The sequence below is a fragment of the Lepeophtheirus salmonis genome, chromosome 4 (genome assembly GCF_016086655.4).
Source record: "Lepeophtheirus salmonis chromosome 4, UVic_Lsal_1.4, whole genome shotgun sequence".
Taxonomy (NCBI): Eukaryota; Metazoa; Arthropoda; class Copepoda; order Siphonostomatoida; family Caligidae; genus Lepeophtheirus; species Lepeophtheirus salmonis.
In genome coordinates this window covers 21,167,410-21,190,673 of record NC_052134.2, presented here as the reverse complement: position 1 = coordinate 21,190,673, position 23,264 = coordinate 21,167,410, and the positions used below count along the sequence as shown (strand labels likewise).

At 31.4% G+C, this 23,264-nt stretch overlaps 3 protein-coding genes across 9 annotated transcripts; 1 reads left to right on the top strand and 2 right to left on the bottom strand.

Annotated features, from left to right (window-relative positions):
- Window positions 1-3,952: 3,952 nt before the first annotated feature.
- Window positions 3,953-6,477, bottom strand: LOC121115683 (uncharacterized). Its single transcript, XM_040709791.2, has 2 exons — window positions 5,742-6,477; window positions 3,953-5,644 (listed from the first exon to the last, which is right to left on the bottom strand). The coding sequence occupies exons 1-2, from the start codon at window positions 6,475-6,477 to the stop codon at window positions 4,788-4,790; spliced, it is 1,593 nt and encodes a 530-aa protein (XP_040565725.1). The 3' UTR covers window positions 3,953-4,787.
- A 62-nt stretch (window positions 6,478-6,539) lies between these two features.
- On the bottom strand, window positions 6,540-8,163 carry lwr (ubiquitin conjugating enzyme lesswright). Its single transcript, XM_040709792.2, has 2 exons — window positions 7,813-8,163; window positions 6,540-7,717 (listed from the first exon to the last, which is right to left on the bottom strand). The coding sequence occupies exons 1-2, from the start codon at window positions 8,033-8,035 to the stop codon at window positions 7,452-7,454; spliced, it is 489 nt and encodes a 162-aa protein (XP_040565726.1). The 5' UTR covers window positions 8,036-8,163; the 3' UTR covers window positions 6,540-7,451.
- Window positions 8,164-9,087: 924 nt separating this feature from the next.
- On the top strand, window positions 9,088-18,959 carry LOC121115685 (apoptosis-resistant E3 ubiquitin protein ligase 1). Of its 7 annotated transcripts, none has more exons than XM_071887710.1 (8): window positions 9,315-9,636; window positions 10,146-10,275; window positions 11,347-11,611; window positions 14,132-14,598; window positions 14,654-14,955; window positions 16,470-17,216; window positions 18,414-18,488; window positions 18,743-18,959. In XM_071887710.1, the coding sequence occupies exons 2-7, from the start codon at window positions 10,228-10,230 to the stop codon at window positions 18,439-18,441; spliced, it is 1,857 nt and encodes a 618-aa protein (XP_071743811.1). In that variant the 5' UTR covers window positions 9,315-9,636; window positions 10,146-10,227; the 3' UTR covers window positions 18,442-18,488; window positions 18,743-18,959. The 7 variants fall into 7 exon arrangements, 6 of the variants coding, with proteins under 6 accessions (XP_071743813.1, XP_071743811.1, XP_071743810.1 ...); XM_071887709.1 differs by having other exon boundaries at window positions 9,331-9,625; window positions 10,149-10,275; XM_071887708.1 differs by having other exon boundaries at window positions 9,332-9,625.
- Window positions 18,960-23,264: the final 4,305 nt, after the last annotated feature.

Here is a 23,264-nt window from a genome sequence, read left to right as displayed (position 1 = left end):
TATTTCTTTGATTCTATTCAAATATCACTCTTTCATCAAAAAGAATATACCTGATTTTTGTCAACGATATCTTAGATTATAATGAAGTTTCAAGGTTAGAAAATATTATTTACTATATTGGATTGTTTATTCTATTTTAATTAAAGGAGTCAAATAAATCTGCTCAGCCATATAAATATAATTCCTTGGCTCAGATCATAAAATAATTTAACCATTTTAATAGTTAAAAATTAGTGCCAGGAGCAAAGCTCGTCAATTGGTACCCGATTAAGTAATCTGCTTAATCAAACCCAGTTATGAATGATAATGTATGTAATGAGAATCTTATTAATTTATTACTTAATAGAAAATAGTTTTTTTAAATCAATTTCTTCTCTGAAAGAATGAATATTATGCAAAAACGAAAAGTTAGACTTTTTTATTTATCATCAATATGCATTCATGCCACTAAAAATATATTGATTAATGATTATAACTCAACTATAGTAAAATATTGATGTTTCGATTATGTAAACTGTTGAATTACGCTTATGACTACGATTCAAATAAGTTATGCAATATTTAAGTTACTTTGTAGAACGTAAATTAGGAAGAAAAAAAAAAATTAAATGACAGGTTTTTCAATAATTTAAAAAAAAATATGATTCTTTGACTGACGAGTTTGTTAGTGAGCAAAAAGTGTTAGGGCGAATAACGCTTATTGCTTGTAATTTATTCGTTTTTGAATGAAGTAAGTAGAAGTGAACTTGTCAGACCAAGGATTTCAAGTTCATCACAGTTGTCTACATATTACCGGGTGGTCCATTGAAATCTGAACACTTATTAATTCAATAATTAATGAAGGTTAAACGATTGAAATTAATTCATATTTCGATATATTAAAGCATAAACAATTAGTTACAAAACAAAACAAACCTGAGCTCTCTAGCTTACGTACAAGTTGATAAAAAAACCACTTGAACGTGATTCACAAATTTCCATTCGTGCACTCCAAGCAGTTGGGAGTAACCAGGAACACCGTCTACGCTGTCAGTAAGTCTGAAACGTTGAAGAGGAAGAAGGGTTCTGTCAAAAAATGCTAGTAGGGACTCGGAGGAGTTAAAGAAAACAACCCAGCCCAATACCTTCAAGTCCGTGAAGGCCCATGCAAGACTACACCTTTTGGGTGTATGTCGAGGGGATGGCCTGTAGAGTCTGTCATCCAAACATCGAGGCCCTCAAAGCCACTTTCGGCCAGTACTGGGACACCATGACATAGGACTAAATCCGTAGCTGGTGCAAGGCCTTCCGCCACCACCTGGAAGTCCTCATTGCCGCTAAGGGCAGCTACATTAATGATTAAGAGAGATCAGTCACACCTTTACTTATAGTATTATTTTTTTAAAACAAATTATATGTTGTTGAATTTTAAAATTCAAAGTGTTCAAAGAAAAGGTATATGTCCTTTAAACATCCTATACATGTATTTAAAGCTGCACTTGAAGAAATGATGATGAGTCAAGAAAACAGGACATGGATTATCCGTACTTGATTTTAAGATTTATTTGAGGTTAATTTCTTTAAAAATATTTTATTCATTTCCTAAAAACTATACTGTAGACATAAATTGACATTAAAAAAGAAAACAACCCAAAATACTGAATTAGGAAAAAAACTTAAAGCGTTATAACTAGTGATTTGTTGGTCTTTATTCAGGACTTAATCTGCAGTACTGCAGATTAATAAGAGGGAAGTGAGCAGGTGGAATGTTCTAGAGATAATCGTAGGAAAATTAGGGACCACTATAAGAATGGAGACTGCCGGTCCTTGGAACCGTCCCCAACTGTCGGTCCAGGAATTTTTCATAAAATATCGATGTTTTATTAAGCCAAATATTATTTTTTTCATCATAATACGAGCATATTATATTTTTACTTGGTTTATTTATTTATTCTATTATTAAACGGAATAATTATGAAAGGAAAAACACCATCACTGACGTCACGAGGGATCGATTTTAACTTCTTTAAGACCGAATAGTGGGACTGGACCGCGGTACTAATTAAGGACCGACACAATACGGCTACACAGGATAGTCTCGTAGAGTTCAGTTTCGGTCCGGTCTAGTTCAGTTCTATAAACTTATCAAATTCGGTCCTTGAGGACGTCACTCAACTTTATTTCTTCTTTTTTTAACCAGTCCTATCTGTAAATATCAACATATTCTTCGGTCTCGTTGAATATTGTTAGTGTACATATTTCTTATCGGAATAAATTAAAGCTTAATCGTACTTTGGAGCAAATTTGAATGATGTTTCAAAAATACTAGGAAGTCTTAAGTGGGACTAGATTTGTAGGAAAAATGTCCTTTAAAAAAGTGTGCGTTTCTATCTCTCTAGTACTCCATGGGCATGGGTGGTGCAAGCGGAGCAGAAAGTACGTACTTCATTACTATCGGAGATAGGGATTTCGCTAATTAGTGGACTAACAAAAAAATAGCGGATTGGTTAATAGCAGATTGTCATCTCTGCCCCCCCCCTGAATATTAATAATTCCTGCCTTGTTAGGAACCTTTGACCTAGGTGGATTTTTTGGTCATCATTTGACAGACCTTTGCATTAAAATAATTTAATTATTGGATTAACGAAAAATTAGGGGTGGCCACCTCTGATGAATGATGACTACACATACTGCAATGGATATAATCATTGTTTATCATAATGTCCATAAAAGGATATATGATACCTTCGAAATGAATGAAAACATAGTTCTAGACGAAAAGAAGTCACGTCAGTCCTATCATTGTTATTGCTCAAGAATGAAGTTACTATTGTTTACTTTAATGCTATATTTGATACCAAATCAAATAAATGGATGTACTATCTTTACATGGGAAACGAGACCATCGGAGTCAAAGGAGTTTGACATTGTTAATTTCTTGGTGAATGAATCCAGCAAAAACGATTTGGATTGGATAATATATGGAAAAAATTTAGATCCCTTTTTACTTGGCAAAGAAAATAACGAAACTGTTTCCAAAGGAAGCTAATGACCAATAGGAAACGAATGTTCAAAATATAAATAATATTCGTAATTTTTTAACAATTTTATCTTATCATTATTTTGTTTATATGAGCTAATAAATAAAGTTTCTTGGAGTAATATTATGCATATCCCATAGAGATTTATTAAGTATGCATTAGGTAGTTAATACAGGCTCAGGTCCAGCTTTACCAAGCAAGATAAATGTGCGGGACCTATATTTTACATGTGAGCTAAATGTTGACATTTGAGAAAATATAATGTGAATGTGCTGAAATTTGAAGTGTTTTCTTTCAGTTGATAAATACTTTATCCGGAATACTGTGCTTCAATTACGTTTATCTTAGATATTAATTTTTTTATAACAATAATTTTTGTTGTTTTTTAGAATAGAGAAATTTTTTTATCATACTTTTATTTTTTTTTAAATCAAATTGATTCTTAGGAAACGCGTCAAGATTTCTTTTTTGATTTAAAAAAATAATAACGGTAATATTATTTATTTTTGCAATTTTGGTTCATATTTTTACCAGAATACACCTGTGAGTTAATGCAGAAGACATTAGTTAATTAAAAAACAAAACAATAAAAACTTCCTTCTCAAAAAATCCTTATTATCTTTTATAATCATGCACCTCGGATTGCAACAACATTTGATCCGAAACAGTTTTCAAATGACCTTTTTAGCAACTAAATATTTTTGACTTCTTTTTATTTATAGAAAATACATTTATTAATAAGTTTTTAAGTAAAATTTTAGGGAAGATTCCTTAATTTGTTTAAAAAAATTCTCTTCTACCTTGTGCAAAGCTCCTATTTTTATACTCTGTCCCCACCTAATACTCCAATAATAAGAATACCTCCGCATTTTCATACGTCAATCTTGAACGGAATGGAGCAATAGATGCACCCCGGGACAAAACGAAATATATTAAACAATAAAAAAAATATTTATTTTGATAGCAGTGGGTTATAATAATATAAAATGATGAACAGAAGAGATTTGGTAAAAGTAAGGAATTTGTTTACATCTATAGTAATTTGTATTAAAGGTTCTATATTATATCATGTAACTGTAAGTAAATAATTACTCATCATTGGAGAAATAAAGATAGATAGAGTGTCATAAATGAATTGCTACAATATTATATTAAGGTACCCCAAATGATGAATGATATAGCCTAATCAAAACCTTTCCAAAATACTTTTGATATCATATCATATATTTATAGAGCCAATCGTCACTTTTTTTTTTTATAGGAACAACTTAAAAAATTATAGTAGACAAAAAAGTATGCAGTAAGGGTGAATTTCAAACTGCCAGTGTGTTGTGTGTTCGTTCATTCAATTTTTATAATATGTAGATAATACTTGGTTTTATCTCTCTTTCTTAACTATACAACCACTACTTTAATCATGAGTAATTTGGTTGATCAATATACAAATTTCCAGGGTGGTGAAAAATGTAATTAATTAATTTTGTTAATAAATCCTTCTCTACTCACACTTAGAGAGTAAGTAGTAGTGATCATCGAAAGGATTCCTCCACGTTTCTTGTACAATACAAATTTAAGAAAATATATAGTTGCCTGTAGCGATACTTATATAGAGTCAAATAAATATCAGCAGTATGATCGGATTAGCCAAAAAGAACAAGAAGAAGTCTTTGTTAAAAGATATTATATAAATAAGATTTATATCTAAGTCTTAACCCAAAATGTTTTTATGCGCTAGTAGTTGAACGTTGATTGTTACTATAACAACTATTATGAGGATTGTTCAACCTCTGTATCAACGCCGTCATTGTTCAAGACAGAATCATTCTTCTCATTCGATTCATCTTCTTCTTTATCCTCCTCCTCTTCCTTGGTATCATTGGCATTATTAATATCTATGTTTTCTGTATTCTGGCTAGATTCCACAGGAGATACAACACTAGAAGAAGAAGTACTAGGCGTGGCCTCATTCGTGCCTAAACTGGGAGGAGAGGAAGAATCTTTCATTTCAGGCTGTTGCTGGTCATTTGTTGTATCTTGGCTTGTAGAAACTCGGGAATTAGCATCATCATCAGTGCTACCGCAGCAACTATCCATTGACGAAATGGTCGTATCACTTTTATCTACGTCAGTCTGCATTACTAAGTCATCTTTGGAACTAGTAGGCGAATCGGATTCTTCCCCCACTTCTCCCTCCTCTCTCGTCACCGCCTCATTTAGAGAATCAAGACGTCTCGCCTCCTCATCCATACAGGTTTTCAATTTTTTACATGGTGACGAGGTCGACAAGGCTGATGTCGACTCATCTTCATCTGTAGACTGAACTTCATCGTTGATGATTTCCTCCTGTCTACGTCGGATCCCCGAACTTGCTTCAATTAATAGATTTTCAGAACTGGAACATTCCGAGTCAATTTCCATGGAGTCGGTTAGAGGGAGTAATTCATCCGCCAATTCATCTTTGAGATGAAGGGATTCGTCATCATGCAGATCTTCCATTTTCAAGGAAGAAACGGCCGCTTCGTTAGTTGTGGAATCTGAAGAAGATGATGATGATTCAGGAACGACGTGAGGATTTGGCGAAGAATTTTCTGAGGATGAAGAGGACTCACCTGAGTCACAAGGTCCTAAAGGATTTATAGAACAGAAGAAATAAACTTATTTATACGGATAATGACATTTTTGCATGCATATACAATTATGTTTAATGGAAAGGAATAGTACCTGACGTTTCGAGATCTGTAGAGCTTCCGTTGATTATTTGCTGTTCATCTGGTTGAGAATTACCGTTACTTTGGGGCGGAGAGTAGACTTCCGTTTCGTCAGACTTTAAACCTTCTTTTTCATCGTCGTCTGATGACATTGATGGAGAAGGGCTAGTTGTAGTAGATCCATTGACTAAATGCGCCTCTCTTTCCCTTTGTTCCAGAGTGGATGAGAAAGATTCTGTAGCACTATTCCCACCATTAGTGACACTTACTATTGAAGAAGAATTAGAGACCGCTGAAGCAGAAGGGTGGACTGCTTCGACCGTTGATACAACGAGCATGTTTTTTTCTAGAGCCCTCATAAATTTGTCTGTGCGTTTATAGTGTTTAGATGGAGAAGTAAGAAGTTCACAGAGTCTTTGGACGGTAAAAGGAATCCCAGCAAAGAATTCTAATTGTTCAAAAACTGTGTCTTTAACAACATCAAACTGAAAAGGATCCACGTTAGGCGTAAGGGGGACTTCATCTGATTTTTGAGAAAACTCGCGTATAACTTTTTCTAACTTTGACCTAAAAAGCGGTTTTATTTTCATCCAAGGAAAATGAGTATTTCCAGTTCGAGCCACAAAAATTAAATAATCATCTAATATTTGGGGGATTTCCGCTCCGTCATCTTTACCAAACTTTTTCTCAAAACTGGTCAGTTCCATAAGAACCTCCTCTATATTTTCTAACATGCCATTTGCGCTCATAGTTTATGTGTTTGGAGCAACTTATTTTCCAGATGATTTTTTCGTTAGGTCGATGAATTCAACTGAAAAGAAAAAAAGAAAGATATTTATTAGGTGTTTATATAAAGTTTACAGTTCAAGTCTCTCTCATTTACATTTATTGATCTTTACTTTTTATGAGTCAACTAAAAAAAAATATATTATAATACATTGATATAGGTGTTATAATTGTACAAGAATTAAATCTAAATTCATGTCAAAATCCTTCATCCAAAAAAAAAACAAAAAGAAAAAAAAACTATAGAAATCATATATTATGTTAAATCTCTTCTAACGTCAGTATCATATATGATTTATATAATTTTTCAAGAGTGGAAGTGTATGCAGTTAAAATCTTGATCAACAAACATATTATAAGGTGGATATATTAAATTATTACTACATAGAAACGAATAAATTATGACAGTAGTATAATTTCGAAAAACGTTGGAAAGGAAAAGAGTTTGTATACAAAATAGGAGAAGACATGTCCAATTAAAGATTCACAGATTCCTCACACTTTGAAATCATTCAAACCAGAGGAGAAATATAGTGTCCTTGCAGAAAGATTGTCCCAATTTGAGGAATCGACGAGTTCATTTTTTTTTTTTTCAAGGAGGAATCTTTATATAGTGGGATTTCGTGGTCAAGATTCAAAACAAGAATAATGGAATCAAAATGCAGGAAAAGTTACAAAAAAAAAAAAAAAAAAAAAAAAAAGTGGACTCCTTGGATTCTTCATCTTGTTATAAATGGGTCATTTCTATTGTTTGTTGGTAGTGCTTTGCAAGAAGTTAGTGGTTTCGTATTTTAAATATCATGATTAGTTCTACTAAAGAAGGAGCACAGCATTTAAGTCAATGGATGGTATCATTAATAGTAATAAGTAATTTACGACTTCTTGCAGTTTTTTTTTTTTTAAAAGAGTTTATCAAATTATGTGTTGTACGAAGTGTTCAAGGGGCCATTTCCGTGGCAGCCATCGCTCGTGCTTGAGCCCGAACTCTTTTTTCATAATCAGATCGATTTTGACAATAACACGTGTAGGCTTCGGCTTGAGCGGGGTCTTTCACATTAGGATCATTTAAAAGATCTTGAATTCCGAGAAGAATTTGTTTGATGGTAATGGCGGGTCTCCAATCCTTTTCTTCATCCAGGAGCGACAAGCAAACCGTGCCAGAGGGATACACGTTTGGATGGAACAGTGGAGGTACAAACTTAACTAAAAATACGTAAAAGTGGATTTTAAGGAAAAAGACCGTAAGTTCCGCTTTGGGGCAAAAAGTGGGACTTGGAGGCAGGGGAGAGAGATATTACCTTTGGGGGGAGTTGAGGGGAAGTCGTCTCTGAATATAATTTGACCCTTGTACATTCCGTTTTCCCAAGGAGTTCCTTTTTTGCCGGGAATCCCGTATTCCCATAGCATCAAATTCATGGTCCCATCAGGATTTTTAGTAGGGCGAGCAATGAATCCAAAGGGATGGTCCTTTCTCCACGCCTTCCGTTCTTCACTTAACCGAGCTTGAGCGATTCCACTCATTATTTCTATAAATGACCTCCTAAAATTTAAATCCGATCAAAACCAATTCAGTCCCTTCTTTCTCTCTCTTCTTTTCTTTCTCTTCTTCCTTTTCTAATTCATTCTTAGCTACCTACTACCAGTCCTTCAACTCTCTCTCTCTCCCTCCCTCCCTCTCTCTCTCCCTATCAAGTAAAGCTTGAAAACAAAGTAGCGAAACGCGCCTGTTAGCTAGAGGAGATACATCGTCACGGAATTATCTTCTTCCCACGCGAGATGTCGCTTTATAATACAACAGATCACGTCAATCCATAATTTTTTTTAAACTAATAATATAACAAATTTACTAGCAGAACCGATGACGTCATTGAGACCCCAAATACAGGGGTATAACAATGGAAATAATTAAAATACCTAAATATAGCGTTTATAAGTAAGGAATCAATGGAAAAAATAAATAATTTAATGGATTTACAAAATTTTTAGCTATTACATCTACCCAAATAAGTGCCCCAATGACGTCAACGTAAAGCGACTTCATTGCTGTCTTTATCCTACGATTTCCTTGTTGCCTAAACTTGGTCTAATAACATTGCATCTTTTGTTATTTTTCCCTATGCCGAATGCAACTTTTCTTCCTTTCATTGAATTTATCTTATAAATTCAAATAAAGGGTAAATTCATAGAGGTTGTATAGTTAGTTAGTGTGTAATATTCAACGCTCCTAGCGACAAAAACAAGTGTCGCTAAGATCACTACGTTGTACGTATATGGATCACGTGCTCATCGTCACGTTACTTTGTTTTAAAGCTTTAAATATATAAAGTAAAACCCGAGAAAGGAAACTCACTGCTACCAAATGAAATACTACCTTATATTTCCTAATAACTTCGTGATATCCCCTCATAAAACGTTTCAACAGTCAGTTACTCAGCCTGAGCCGATACTTCCACTCTTGCCCATGACTGCCCTTACCATCCATTACAAAATACTAGTACGCTTTCATCTTATTATTATACTTATACATATATATTATTTCGTAAACGACGCTTCAGCTTCATTTTACACAAATTAGTGCTGTTCTTTGACTCGAAACAGAATGAACCCTCTTACAAAACAAACATGAAAATTTGATCCCATACTGTTAAGGACTACTGCTTAATCTATATGCTTGAAAAGTTATCTATGATTATCCTGGTACATTGTAATTAAAAAGGCCGGGGAGATTATGAATTAGGATTAAATGGAGGGGATCAATGAGAACATATATATCTTTAGAGAAGTTGATAAGATATTATTTATAGCATATTGTTGAATCATTGCAACATTAGTTTTTTACCGTTAGTTGATAGTGCAACTCGTGTCCTTACAATAATTTCATGTGTTGTTACTTCAACTTGTAATTGAATAGAAAATGATGGTAGAAATAATCATTGCGCTATTAGTAATCATAGCATCATGGATATTATGGCATTGGTTCTGTTGTCTGTTCATTTGTACCGATTTTCCTTCAGTTTCCCCAGTCTCGAATACTAAGTATATTCGACTCTACTATATCTATGGTATTAAATCTGTTACACCCGGCTCCATCAGTGTCAAATTACAATTTGGGTAGACTAGTAGTAATCTACTAATTAAAATTGTCGAATTTCCATGTTTTTTTTTAAAGACGGTGACCCAAATTATTAACTAGTTACAGTCAAATCCGGATAAAAACAATTACTTCACTAGATTGGGAACCTGCACCATGAAACAAGACAATGTTATATTAATTTCAAAGGGTTAGTTATTTCCTCTTTTTTTGGTAAAGGAATTGATTAATTTTTTCAACAGGTGGATTGTCAATTCTATTATTATATTGAACGAATCTTCTTTCGAGGTCCCTGGGAATTAAAAAAAATATTTGTATCTTTTTATCTGTAAATTTTGAACAATTTTCTATTTAAAAATGACGTTCAAAAGTTGCACGGAATTTTATGAAAAATAGTAGTAAACCACATGGAGTAAAAGTTTTGTGTCCGAGAAAAAGTGTCAGGATTTGACTGTATAAGTATTATTGATTCATTTAACTAAGTTGATTAATTATTATTCATCGAAATTCGAACAATTTAAATTTGTGGATTTGTTCTAGTAGTATAAATGGAGATAAATGGCAAATTATTACTAATGAGACAATCAGCGAGGATCAACTAAAGATATTTTTCTCTGGGAAAATGGCCGGTCTTTATACATTAACCATTGGGTTCAAGCATGTTTATTATGTATTCAATTTTTGATTAAATAACATAAATTATTAATTATGTACTTTTCTAAAAAAAATTCAACAACAGTTTATATGTATTCGAATATTTAGCTCTACAAAAACAAAAATTCAATATCTTTGTATAATTAGGATATTCAATCTTTTTAAAATACTGGCAAGGTAATTTTGAATCTAATTGCCAAAAGGGTTTTACTTAAACATAACTCATAATTTGATTAAATTTGTTGCAAATTTTTACCTACAAAATCCAAATCTATTTTTTTTTCTCAATCAAATTATTGAATTCCGAGATATATAGCTTATTGTTTTTGTTTTTTTAGATCAAACTGTGGTGTAAACCAACTTTCAAATAGTCTTAAAATCTCTATAATTGATGTTTCATTTCAACATCTAAAGTATTTCTTAAAAGTAAAACTTATTTTTATATTTGCTCTTTTTGGAGCCGTGACTGTATATTATGACCTATGGCCTGTGATTAATTTCTAATTCAACTCAAAATATCTTCAAAACTAATTTTATCATCCTCACCACATTTACATCATATATTACACATTACATTTAGAGTTAAAAAAATGATATTGTTATGTCCAATATATAATTTGATCCACAAGGTCAGATTTAAGGTCACAAATCAAAATATAGGGGCACGGCTCCATAACGAGCTAATATAAGAATAATTTTGTAATAAAACTTTTTTTACATTTCAGAAATAGATTGATTGTTGAATTTAAATCACAGGTTCAGATGATATGACTATTTGAAATTTGATGTATACCTCAGTTTTTGCTAAAATTGCAAAATAAATATTTATTTACGGTACATATCTCCGCAACTAACAATTCGATAGAGAAAAATCATGTTTTTGGAGTTTGCGAATAAAAATCTGCATGTATGAATAATATATTTCATCAAAATCTGAGGTGGCTGGATAATTTTTTTGGGGGGGATTTGATGTGGAATGACCCAATAAGAGAATAACAATATCTTACTTTTCTGATAATTTTTTTATAAATTACTATTATAAGCTTAATAACTTTTTCTTATAATTACAAATAATTAATTATTTCAGGTTAAAAGTTATCGCTTTTATCTTACAAATTTAGAGCCAGATCCGGCCTCTATTCATTTTGAAGATGAAAAAGAATTTTTTGTGCAAAGGAATCGATCCATAAGTTTGAAGATTTTTTTAAAAGATGTTTACGGTAATGAGGTGTTACCAACTGAAAGTGAAATTAATCATTTTAAAATTGAGTCTGACTTGACATTTCGTATTTTTTCATCGGTCTTGAATATGTATGCCCGAACTTCTTCAATCAAAGAAGGCTGCTCAAAAGGTATGTTCATAAAATATTTAAAAATATCATATTATATACAGGCGGCGGCAAGATAGCATCCTTTTGTACAATACTGCGTGGTCCATTAAAATCCGAAAGCTTTGAATTTTAAACTTCAACAAGATATAATTTATTAATTAACAATAGAATTTCAACAAAATGAATGCTATAAATGTATTTGTGCATGAACTCTCTTAATCATTAATGTAGCCGCCCTTAGCGGCAATGATGGATTCTAAGTGGCAGCGGAAGGCTTTGCACCGACTTCGGATATATTCTTCTGTCATGGCGTCCCAATGCTGCCTGAAAGTGCCTTTGAGGGGCTTGGTGTTTTGATGAAGGACACTGCAGGCCTTCCCCTTGACATGCACCGAAAAGGTGTAGTCGAGGGTGTTGGCATCAGGGCTGTAGGGGTGCCGAAAGTGTCAAAATGAGTATCTAATCCTCCACTAGTATGAGCTAAGATATGTTATTAATTAAATTCTGCATCTTTTTGTATAAAATAACTATCCCTTTAACACATCTTAATGGAAAGTTATTTAAAAAGAAATGAAAAAATCACTGGGTATTAAAATATCGAAGTTAGGGTTATTCAGTGTATAGACAATGGGGGATTCATTTATCTTTTAAAACTGTGTAAAACAAAATTTTAAATTTGTTATTATGAAACAAAAATAAAATATTTTTGATTTATAAAGCTTATTTTATTGCTTTTTTGAAAAAAGTGGTTATGTTGTCGTGCACTGTATTTAGGGTAACCATATTTTTACTTCAAAAAAGACGACAAAATCAGTCTCGACGTTCGGATTTTTTTTTTTTTTTGTACCTAGATACAACTTTATTCTGCTTTAACTTTTCTTAACTATACAATTTAAAATTTTCTTCATATAGTATTCATTTTTCCAAAATCATGGAATTGTAAGTTTAATATACACCACATATCTTATACGAGGTGTGTTCAAAAAGTAAGGTGACTTTGTATCTTTAGGAAAAAATATTTATTTATTCATCAATATTTATGTTGTCCCCTTCAAAGTAATCCCCCTCAGATACAATATACTTGTGCCAACACTTTTTCTCGAATCCTCAAAGCACTTCTCATAAGCACTTTTCGTTGTAGCCTTGAGCTCTTCCAGGGATACAGTCTTTATCTCATCAATTGTTGCAAATCTCCATCCTTTTATAGGTCTCCTCAGTAATTTTATTATTTGTCACCAGTTATGCCCTTTTTGAGCAAAACAGGATAATCATTCATAATCGCCTGTCAAAAGCTCCTGAGCGATGCTCATGCGACGATTCTTTTGTTCAAAACTAAGCAGTTTCGGAACAAACTTCGCTGACACTCATTTCATAATCAAAACCTTCGGGAAAAAAATATGGTACGAGCCAACCTATATGTCAATATTCTTCTCTGATATTGATTCGACAGTTTTCAAAAGCCATTTTCTTTAATGCTTCAACGTTTATATCTGTTGTTTGGGTGCTTGGGCATCCAGAATGAGGCTCTTCATTGGCATTTTCCCGGCCGAAGTAGAAGAGTTTGTACCACTTTTAAACATTTTCTTTTACTCAGAACAGTTTCAACGTATGCCACTATCAACATTTCAAGTGTTTTGAAGCACTTCTTTTGATTTTTTACATAAAATTTGATACAAACTCTTTGATTCATGTTGTTCAATACCAAAAAATCGCCAAATATGCAAAATAATCCCAACCGTTATGCCTCTCACAAATAAGCTCAATATATTATATAGCTGAAACAGTTAATATATGTTCGTAGCGAGTGTACTAACATGAAAAAATAAAAAAAATCTAGCATACCAAATGTACTTTGCCCCCGAAATTTGAAAAGTCACCTTCCTTTTTGACCATACCTCGTATACAAAATCTAAAATATCACCGGTTAGGGAGTCCTCATTTTTCTAAATTTATACAACATGCTTAATATTTTTATTGTGGTAAAATTAATATTTTCTAGATGGGGGCCAATATGATACAATGCCTTTAATGTAACTCTATATCTCTTATACAATATTTTTGATGTTTGAGTCCGTATCCCTTTAGTGCCCTTACATTTTAAAAATAAATGTTATAGGGTCTCTTTATAAGCTTTACAGAAAAAATATAGCTTTTCACTTTATAGTTTTTCATGCATGTTTCCATAGGCTACAATATTTGGCATGGCTATGTAAATGAACCAATACATTGAAAAATTCAGTTTTTTTACAAATTATGACATAAAATGTTTTCCCTATTCCCATTTTTTGTTAATTGATCTAAACTTTAATGTGTATTTTAGTAGATTGTAACCTCCAATTATGTCAATTTCCCAAATTTTCTTATGAAATTTAAAATTATGTATATTCATTCGTGTAATTTAATTGAACAGTCTTTATTTTTATTCTTGATGACGAGCGGCCTTTATCAAGATTGAGCATAGCACGTCTAAAGCCGGTCCTATTTATTATATATATGTCCTCTCAACAACCGTTTTATCTTTTTATTTACATATAATTCCAGTTAAAATAACGTATAAAGGAACACCAATTAAAACTCCAAGTATAACGTTAATATATGTATCCGACTCCTTATTCAAGAGGATTGAAGATTTTTCAAATGGAAAAGGAATTGAGAGCCGAATGTGTATTGGTAATTATTTGAAGGGATCTCTTATAGAGGCAAATGGATCGACTAAAACTATTTACTTTTATCTCCGTACTTCTGGTTTATTCATAAAGGAGTTTATTATGGGATTTATTCCGAGGCTCATATATATCTTCCCCGTTAGTCATAAATACACTGAACTATTCCTATTGAATCATTCCACTATTTTTAGTATTACTGACATATTTAAGAACAAGACCTTACATTTTAAATTAAATGAAAGACTTTTTCTTCTTGGCTCATTTGTCAACGCTGCAAATAAAAAATGTTCAATGACCTTTGATGAAAAACTTGTGGAATTCTTCTCAAATTTTGAGTACATGGTAAAGTAACTTATATTGATTATTTTCATGTACATAAAATATATTTGATCCATAGGGAGAGTTGATATTTTTGATGCAATCAATTATAAATGTTGATAGACATTGCTTATTGTACTCTTCCATAAAGTCCCTTGAACAATGTTGGTGGATAGGACCACTTAGAATTTCCTTCAGTGGTGAGCAAGGGATCGAATATGGGGGTCTTCGCAGAGAGTGGTACACCTTACTTTGGAAAGAACTGAGTGATACCAAAATATTTATTACTAATGAAAGAGGGACGTATGGCCCAAATCCACTTTGGAAAGACTTGAACATATTTGAGTTTGCTGGAAAAATACTTGGAAAGGCTTTGAGTCTGTAAGTCATTTATTTACCTTATTTAATTTGATATTACTTTAACCCTATAACGCTCACTATGTTCACGGCTGTAGTAAGAATTTTATGATGATTGAAATTCGAATCCTTTTCTATTTCTAAGAAGAAAAATGTTTTTGATTTTTTATTGAGATTTTTGGTGAGAAATTGTGAACTTTTTTATGGTTACAGTAACACACCGATGTTTATATATGTATGTATAAAAAAATGACTGATTTTGTCGATATAATAACACTTCTAAAATTAGATTCGTAACTTTTCTACAAACACGTTAGGGTTACCATGTTGATTTTTGGTGTTTTTTTTTAATATGCCCATTCCACACTGGATTTTTACCTTTGTATATTTGCAATAACATCCATAAGGTTTTTTAGTAAAAAAATAGTCAAATTGGACAAATCAGACAATTGCACTCGAATGTCACTTTTATGGCTTAACTTGGATTTTAATAATCGTAAGTCGTCCTAATTGACTTTCATTTGAGACTAAATAATACAAGGGCGTCCGCAGGGGGTGGGCAAATATAGTAATTTTTCCACTTTACTAGAAAATGTAATATTTGAAATTTAATCTGATTTTTTTTTTTAATTTAATTTTTCCCTGAATATAAATGCATTTTTGACTTTTTGTTCAAAAAATTTAATTTTCTGTGAATATGTATATGTATTTTTGATTTTTTTTTCAAAAAATTTAATTTCCTGTGAATATCTATGGATGTTTGAAATTATTATCCAAAAATTTCTTTTTTTATGACCAGCTGTGGATTTTTGATTTTTTTTTCCAAAAATATAATATTTGGAATTCTTTTTGAATAGCTGTAGATTTTAAATTTTTCCAAAAAAATTTAAATTTTGGTTTTTTTAATGTAAAAAAATCCAATAAATCCTAATAAATAATAATAATCATCATGCGAATACGCAAGGTTAATTAATATAAATACAAGGATGGATAGACAATCATGTAATTGGGCTTGCTAGAAATTTCAATCTGATGTATTTTACCGACTGCTGGGCAACACAGGCAGATTTTGATAATACCCACAACCACTCTTAGTCTATGACGTTTGTATTGCTAGAATTTTTAATTAAATGTATCGCACCGACTGCTGGGCAACAAAAACAGATTTTCACGAAATACACAACCACTCATCTACTATGACGTCAATATTAAAAGCGTGGTGGAAGTCAAACATCAGTCGTACACGCGTATGGTATATCCTTGTATTTCTATTAACCTTGAGAATACCCCTGTAATATGTTAATGAAGTAAAGAATCATGCCGCCCTTTTCTTATAAAAAAGGTGATTAAAATATTATGTTTCTTTCTTAAAAAATAGTACTTATGATTTGGTCCCATGTCTGGTACAAATAAAGGTATGAAAGAACTTATGTATCCCCAAACCATATTTTTACGTAGGGCGTTATAGGGTTAATACTAAACATATTTATTCTATCTATATTTAGATTACATCATGACTTAATTATTTCTTTCATTAGAGGTGCTAATCCAATGTTTCGTTTATACTTACCCTTCAGCTTCTCAAGCTCATTTCTTTATCAACTAAAAGGCATTAATATCGGCTACCGACATTTCAAAGTTGATTATCCAGAATTTTATACAAGTCGAATAGACTATATTGTTAAAAATAAAGTTGAGGACTTGGATTTATATTTCACTGATGAGATCTACGATGAAAAAGGACATTTGATAGAGTCTAAGAATTTGAAGCCCTCAGGCAAGAAGATCAAAGTTACGAACTTCAATAAGTTTGAATATCTTCATTTATTGGCAAAATATCGCCTTTCTGATCGAATAAAAGGACCCTTGACAAAATTTAAAACCGGACTTCATTACTACGTTTCCGAGACGTATTTGGCCAATTTTGATGAATCTGAAATGGATTTGCTATTCTCAGGATTCTCTACAATTGACTTTAATGATCTTAAGAAGCATCATAATTGCCAAAATGTGTCACATAAAATAATGGAGTGGTTCTGGTTGGTCCTGGAACATTTGTCAGAGGAACAAAAGTTGTTGTTTTTGAAATTCATTACGGGATCTTCAAGATTACCGCCGAATGGTTTCAAGGATTTATGTCCTGTTTTTACTATAAGGCAATTAAATGAGGAAGGGAAGTTACCTAGTTCGCATGTTTGCGCTAATGTACTGAATATTCATCCTCATTCCTCCTTTGAAGCCTTTGAATCATCCTTTATTACTGCAATAACTGAAGGCTACGTTGGGTTTGAAAACTATTAATTAATAATGATTATATTATGCTTTGTTTTTGATATAATATGGGTAATTCCACACAAATTTCCTCAATTTTTTTTTTTTTTTACAACCAATAGCTATTTGTTTTGATGAAATTCGAACTAGTATTAGATATAAATCTAATTAGCTTAAATTTCAAGACTTAATTTGATATCCGGTAAGCAAGAACTATGACTTATCTGTTGCATATATGTCAAAAATCTATGATTACAAATTAAATTAGACATTGATTACCGACCAAACGTCCATTTATTACTACGCACAAGAGTTAAAATAAAAGGTACACAATTAACAAATATGGAGAAAGGTGTATTCCTAACTAGAAATCGATAACAACCTAATCTCCTTGTCAGGAGCTTTTCCAACATTATCAATTTCTGAAATTTACCCCAGATTTGCTGCCTTATATTCAGCTCAAAGCCTATATCAACTTCAATATATATGGAATTCACATGACTTCCAGACAATATGTTAAAAACATCAACTGATATATAGTAATTTCAGTTTAATTCATTTCATATATAAGTAAATATTTATTGCATTATATTGAATAACCAGGGAAAAAATCGTCATAACTCTTGCTTGCTGTGGATCAAAGTTTTTAACTGAAGCTAATTAAATGATATCAAACATTGGGTATAATGGGGCATGAGCGTCGTTGACAAATATTTGTTTATAAACAAGCGATAGAGAAATACTCCCTAAATGATAATATTATTTAATAAAAAATAACATACGTAGTCGTACCTTGGGTATTTCTATTAACATTGATAACATCAATGTTACTCACTGAGAAGGCGCTCTAGAAATTCTTATGAGATCCTTGACAATATCGGGATACTGTCTGTAAATTAATTAAATATTGTGAAATTTAAGTATTTCTTGTTTATCGTAAGAAAAAATAATACTTTTTAAGTTGGTCCTACCCATATTTTTGTTATTCTCATTGAAGCGGCTTAGTTTTTTAGAACCTGTGAGTCTAGCCTTTTGGAATACCGATCAACCCCAACAAAAAAATAATGAAATAGTAACTGATGAACAATTTAATTTTTGGATATATTTAATTACCGAATTTTCTATAAACTCTGATAAATCCAAGGAGAGAAACCCTTGTGTCCACAGTTATGATATTTTTTTATGTAATTACCCATATATGTAATGTCTAGAAGAATGACAAAAGGGATCAAGAAGTAAATATTATAGATCTTTTATAATATTTTGATTTGTGATGTTAAGTAATTGTAATGTTCCGTGAACACCACTTACAGACGGAAGCAACGGACCGGAGTAAAGTCAATAAGAACACCTTTGGATTGGGGGTACTATCATACACTAAAACATATATTCTGTAAGGGATTACATTTAAAAGGACGTACATACATTTGAGTATTAAAATATACAAACTCGTAAAACACAAGGTACCTACCTATCTATTTAAAACAAATCCCTACGTCATGATTTAAAACTAAATAAAAGACAATACATAACAGTAATTAAATCTTGAGTGCTGTGGAGGATATAAAAAACATAATACTTAACTATGTCAATGAACAATTAATTAATTAATGATATTATGTTTTATAAAATTTTATAAAATACTAGGTTGTACCAATATTATTTACTTTATTAATATATAAATTAAGATAAACTCGCTAATCTTCTTCCTAATTCCCTTCTTTAATTCGTATTTAATATATGTAAGTTTCCCCTTTCTCGATTTTTGGATTTTTAATTTTTTGTGCATTTTTGCATCTATAACCCATGGCTTAAAATAAACTTTGAGACTCGGGCTATAAATTTCGTTTTTTGAAAAAATCAACTTATTTGCGAAAAAAAACTTGCCCTCCAGAGCCTAGGAATATGGTCTGATCAAAATGAAACATAACTTACGTGCGTAACTCCGAACTCTGTACAACTTTTATTTTATGTCTAAGGCCTGTATCTGTTTTTGAAATAAATACCTTATCCTATGGGTTTTTATTAGCGAACAAACACATACTATATATTATAGTAGATAGATAAAATATACAGGGATGCTTTTTAAAAATTTCCCATATTTTAAAGACTTTGTATTGCAAAAAATATCTGTCTGAGAGGTTTCTGTTGTTAAATATAATTACTCTTGAAAATAAATGTAAACAAAATATTAAATTTTCATAATTGCCCTGGAATCTATCATTTTTGCAAAAAATGGAAAAATCCCAAAGGGAACAGATTAAAACTCTATCCAAAAATTACCAACATCGATCGGAAAATTGTTTACAGGTGCAAAAAGCGATTGGGGGAAGGAATTGCGTCTGATAGGAGATCAGTGTGTTGAACAACCAAAGCTGTGAAACATCCAAGGTTGGTCAAGGCCGGCCGTGAAAAAAATCGGCGAAATCCACAAAGATCCGTAAAAAGCTGGCCCAGGATCACAATGTAGCAGAACCACTAGGACCAAGATTTTTAAATATGACATTGGGGTCAAACCTTAGAAAAAATTCAGTATCGTCATCTTTTGTCATAGGGTACCATTAGAAAGAGAAAGGATAGAAGCAAAGTTTTGCGGAACTGGCATGCAGTACATAAGAATGTTATATACTTTATCGAGAAGTTCTTTACTGTAAGTGGGAAATTCAACATGCAAAATGACTGAGTCTTGACAAAGACATATGTCAGCATTGATTTCATCCAAAAATTTGCCTACAAAGTGCAAAAACCTGAGTCCATTTTGGTTTTGGGCGCTGTAGCTTCAAATGGGGCAAAATCGCCTATATATTCCGGATTCCTGAAGGTGTAAAAATTAATTGATAACTTTATTTAGACATTTTGAAGACAAAAGTGAATCCCTGGTTTGAAACCGCATTTCCACGTCAATAATTTTTCATCACATAGGATTCAGCTACAGCTCATGGTGCCGACTCAGTTCAAAACTGCCGAAGAAAAATTTTCCAGCATTTTCGGGACAACCCCATGTGGCCTACTTCTTCACCTGATTAAAATCCCCTAGACTTTTCCATTTAGGAATCTTGGAGAGGGAGATCAATGTTTATCCTTCAAGAAATAAGGATGCTCTCATGGCACCCATTAAAAAGAAATGCCACCTAATTTCAGGTGATGTAGTACGTGCCAGTTTTAATGTGGTTTGGAAGAGATTGGTTGTTGTAAAAATAAGGCCAAAGGTGGCCAAATTGAATAAAATCATATTTTAAATATTTATAATAGTTAAATTAAATGTTTGAAAAGATTTCATTAAAATTGGACTTGCAGTTTTTGATTTAGAGCCAATTATTTATGGGACAATTTTAAAAAGTAACCCTTTACAATATAAACATGTGCCAAATATGTTTATAGTTATATTAAAAGTTCACTTTTTTGGGGGAAGGGGGTGGGGTAGGGTTGTATATTAATAAAGCAAAATTTGTTGTATCTGTTCGGAACTTAGATTATTATTATTATTTTTTTGAGTTTGCACTAAATAATCGTAGAACTTTCTGAGTACTTGGTGTAAGAAATTACCGCATATTCAAGTAATATGGAATCCCGGTATGTTTAAAAGAAACCAAAAATTAACGTGGCCACCCTGACAATTTGAAGAATACGATGTTGATCCGCGATTGTACTCCGAGGCCAACAAGGGCTTACACTTATAACTCCACAACAAATCCTCGTACTTAATATTCTTCTTTCACACACTAGTAATTGTTTTATACTTATTGTTCTCTCTTCAAGAATAAAATAATTATAAGAACAGCTTTGGAAAATAAAATAATCATCTTCAGATTGCATTAAAAAAAAGAGGGGGATCTTCAACGTTAATATTTTTTAAAACCTATAGAAATAAGAATGTAGCAACGAGGGCATGTAGCTTAAGTTTATCGTGTTATATTAAAAAAAGATAATAATAACTAATTTAAAAAAAATTGAAACACAAACATCACAAAATAACATATTTATATATATTACTAAAGCAAAGTTTGTCTATACGTATGAATATATGAAAACCAGTCACTGGATGCACTGTATATAGTGATCCTTGATATATATCATAAGTAAACTTTGATCCAAGAAATAACAATGTATTCATATTAATGAAATATTGGCTGCAGACTTACTAATTCAATAATAAATAGAGGTTGAGTCATTTAAATTAATTCATATTTCGATATATTAAAGATTAAGCAATTAGTTACAAAACAAAATTAGCCTGAGCTTTCTAGCTTACGTTCAAGTCGAGATAACTACACTTGAACGGGATCGACGAATTTCCATGCGGTTGGGCGTCTCCAAGACCACCTACTATGCTTTCCGAAAAATGAAAAATCCAATACTGAAGGTTATCAGATTATGGTATTTGTGATCTCATACATTTGAAGTATTTTATTAAGATCACTATTAAATTTCAGATTTAGTGTTTCTAAAATCTTCATCTAAAATAATGGATACTGTGACTCGTCAATTTAATTGCTTGCTTGAATTTCATATATTTTTAAAGAAACTTAAACTTTAAAGAAACTTAAACTTTAAAGAAACTTACAATGACTTTGATTCATCAATATTTCAAGAAAATTAGAAGTCGATTCAGAATCCAACTACTTTGAAATCTGAATACCTATAATAAACTATAGGAACAATAGGATAGAGTCCAATTAAACGAAACGTATTGGGCTACGGCTAGATGGATGGGACAAGGTTTAAAAACTTTAATATCTAATTAAATAATGAAATTTGTTTTTAATATAGTCATGAGTATTTTTTATACTTTAATAATACAATTTTTAAAAGGGGAAATATTGTTAAAATTTCTTGTTGGTTGTGTTTGATAGTTATTGTATAATAAATATTTTTTTAAATTAAATTTTTAATATTATTATATAAAACAATACATCAATTAATATTTTCAATATGATAATTACATTTTAATAGACCTACATAGTTTTTAGTTATGAATAAAAATTGACCTTCATTTTCCAGCCAAATAACTGGAGCGTAATTAAAAATTTGACTTTCCCTTCAATTCAGATAAAGATGAAACATTATCATCGTCAAAAAAAAAAAAAAAATCAGACATTCGATCAAGTTTATTAATTGTTTCTTCCTTTGTGCTTCAGCACAAGAAAATTCTGATCCTCTTCTGGTGTTCTGCTTAATCATGGAAGTATTATGAAGATTTAATTAAGGAACTACATTTTCCTTCAGTGAACGTCTAAAAATATTACAAAAAATTGATAGAAGAGTTATTTTAAGATGTATTTAAAAAAACCTTATTATTATTTTTAAATCATTTTCCAAAAGCAAATAAGTTGTTTCCAAGTTGAAAGTCAAATACAAATTCAATACACTTACTATGTTTCTTGAATTTTTAAAGTAAATTTAGTTTTTAAGTATAATTCGATTCTATACTTGAGTGTTATTCTGTTAATTACAAAATTAAGATAAGCATCTAATTTCAAGGTTCTTTAACATCTTTTCTAGCAATTTTTCAAATTTTACAAAATAGAACTATGCATGTAATAAAAAATACTGTTTTAAAATTTAGTATTAAGTGAATTTAGAAGACTTATACGGATACTTATACTCAGGCATATTTATATTGTTTAAAAATATTTACATTAATTTTTTAAATCCAAAATATTCCAATGTAGGACTTGTAGCTCACTCACTGTTTAAAAATTCAAGCACAACTATTTATTTACTTCATTATTCAACGTATTTATGAAGGACTACTAAAGAGTTTACATAATATATTTTGCCCTTCGTTATTATTAAAAGATTCAAGGACCCTTGAGTCCTTTAGCTATTATTAATAGAAAAAGGTAAGCTTCTGAGGTTTCGTTGACTTTTAAAATTTCCCCTCATCCATATATCTTGTAATTTATGTATAATCCTAGATAAAGAGCTATTTAGTTAGATAGCAATGCATTATATTATTATTGATTAGATAGCTATATTTATTTTAAGAAGAGGTTGTGTAAGTGAGCACAATTCAAAATATATAAGTACCACCTAGGTGTTAATAATATTATGATTAAGTT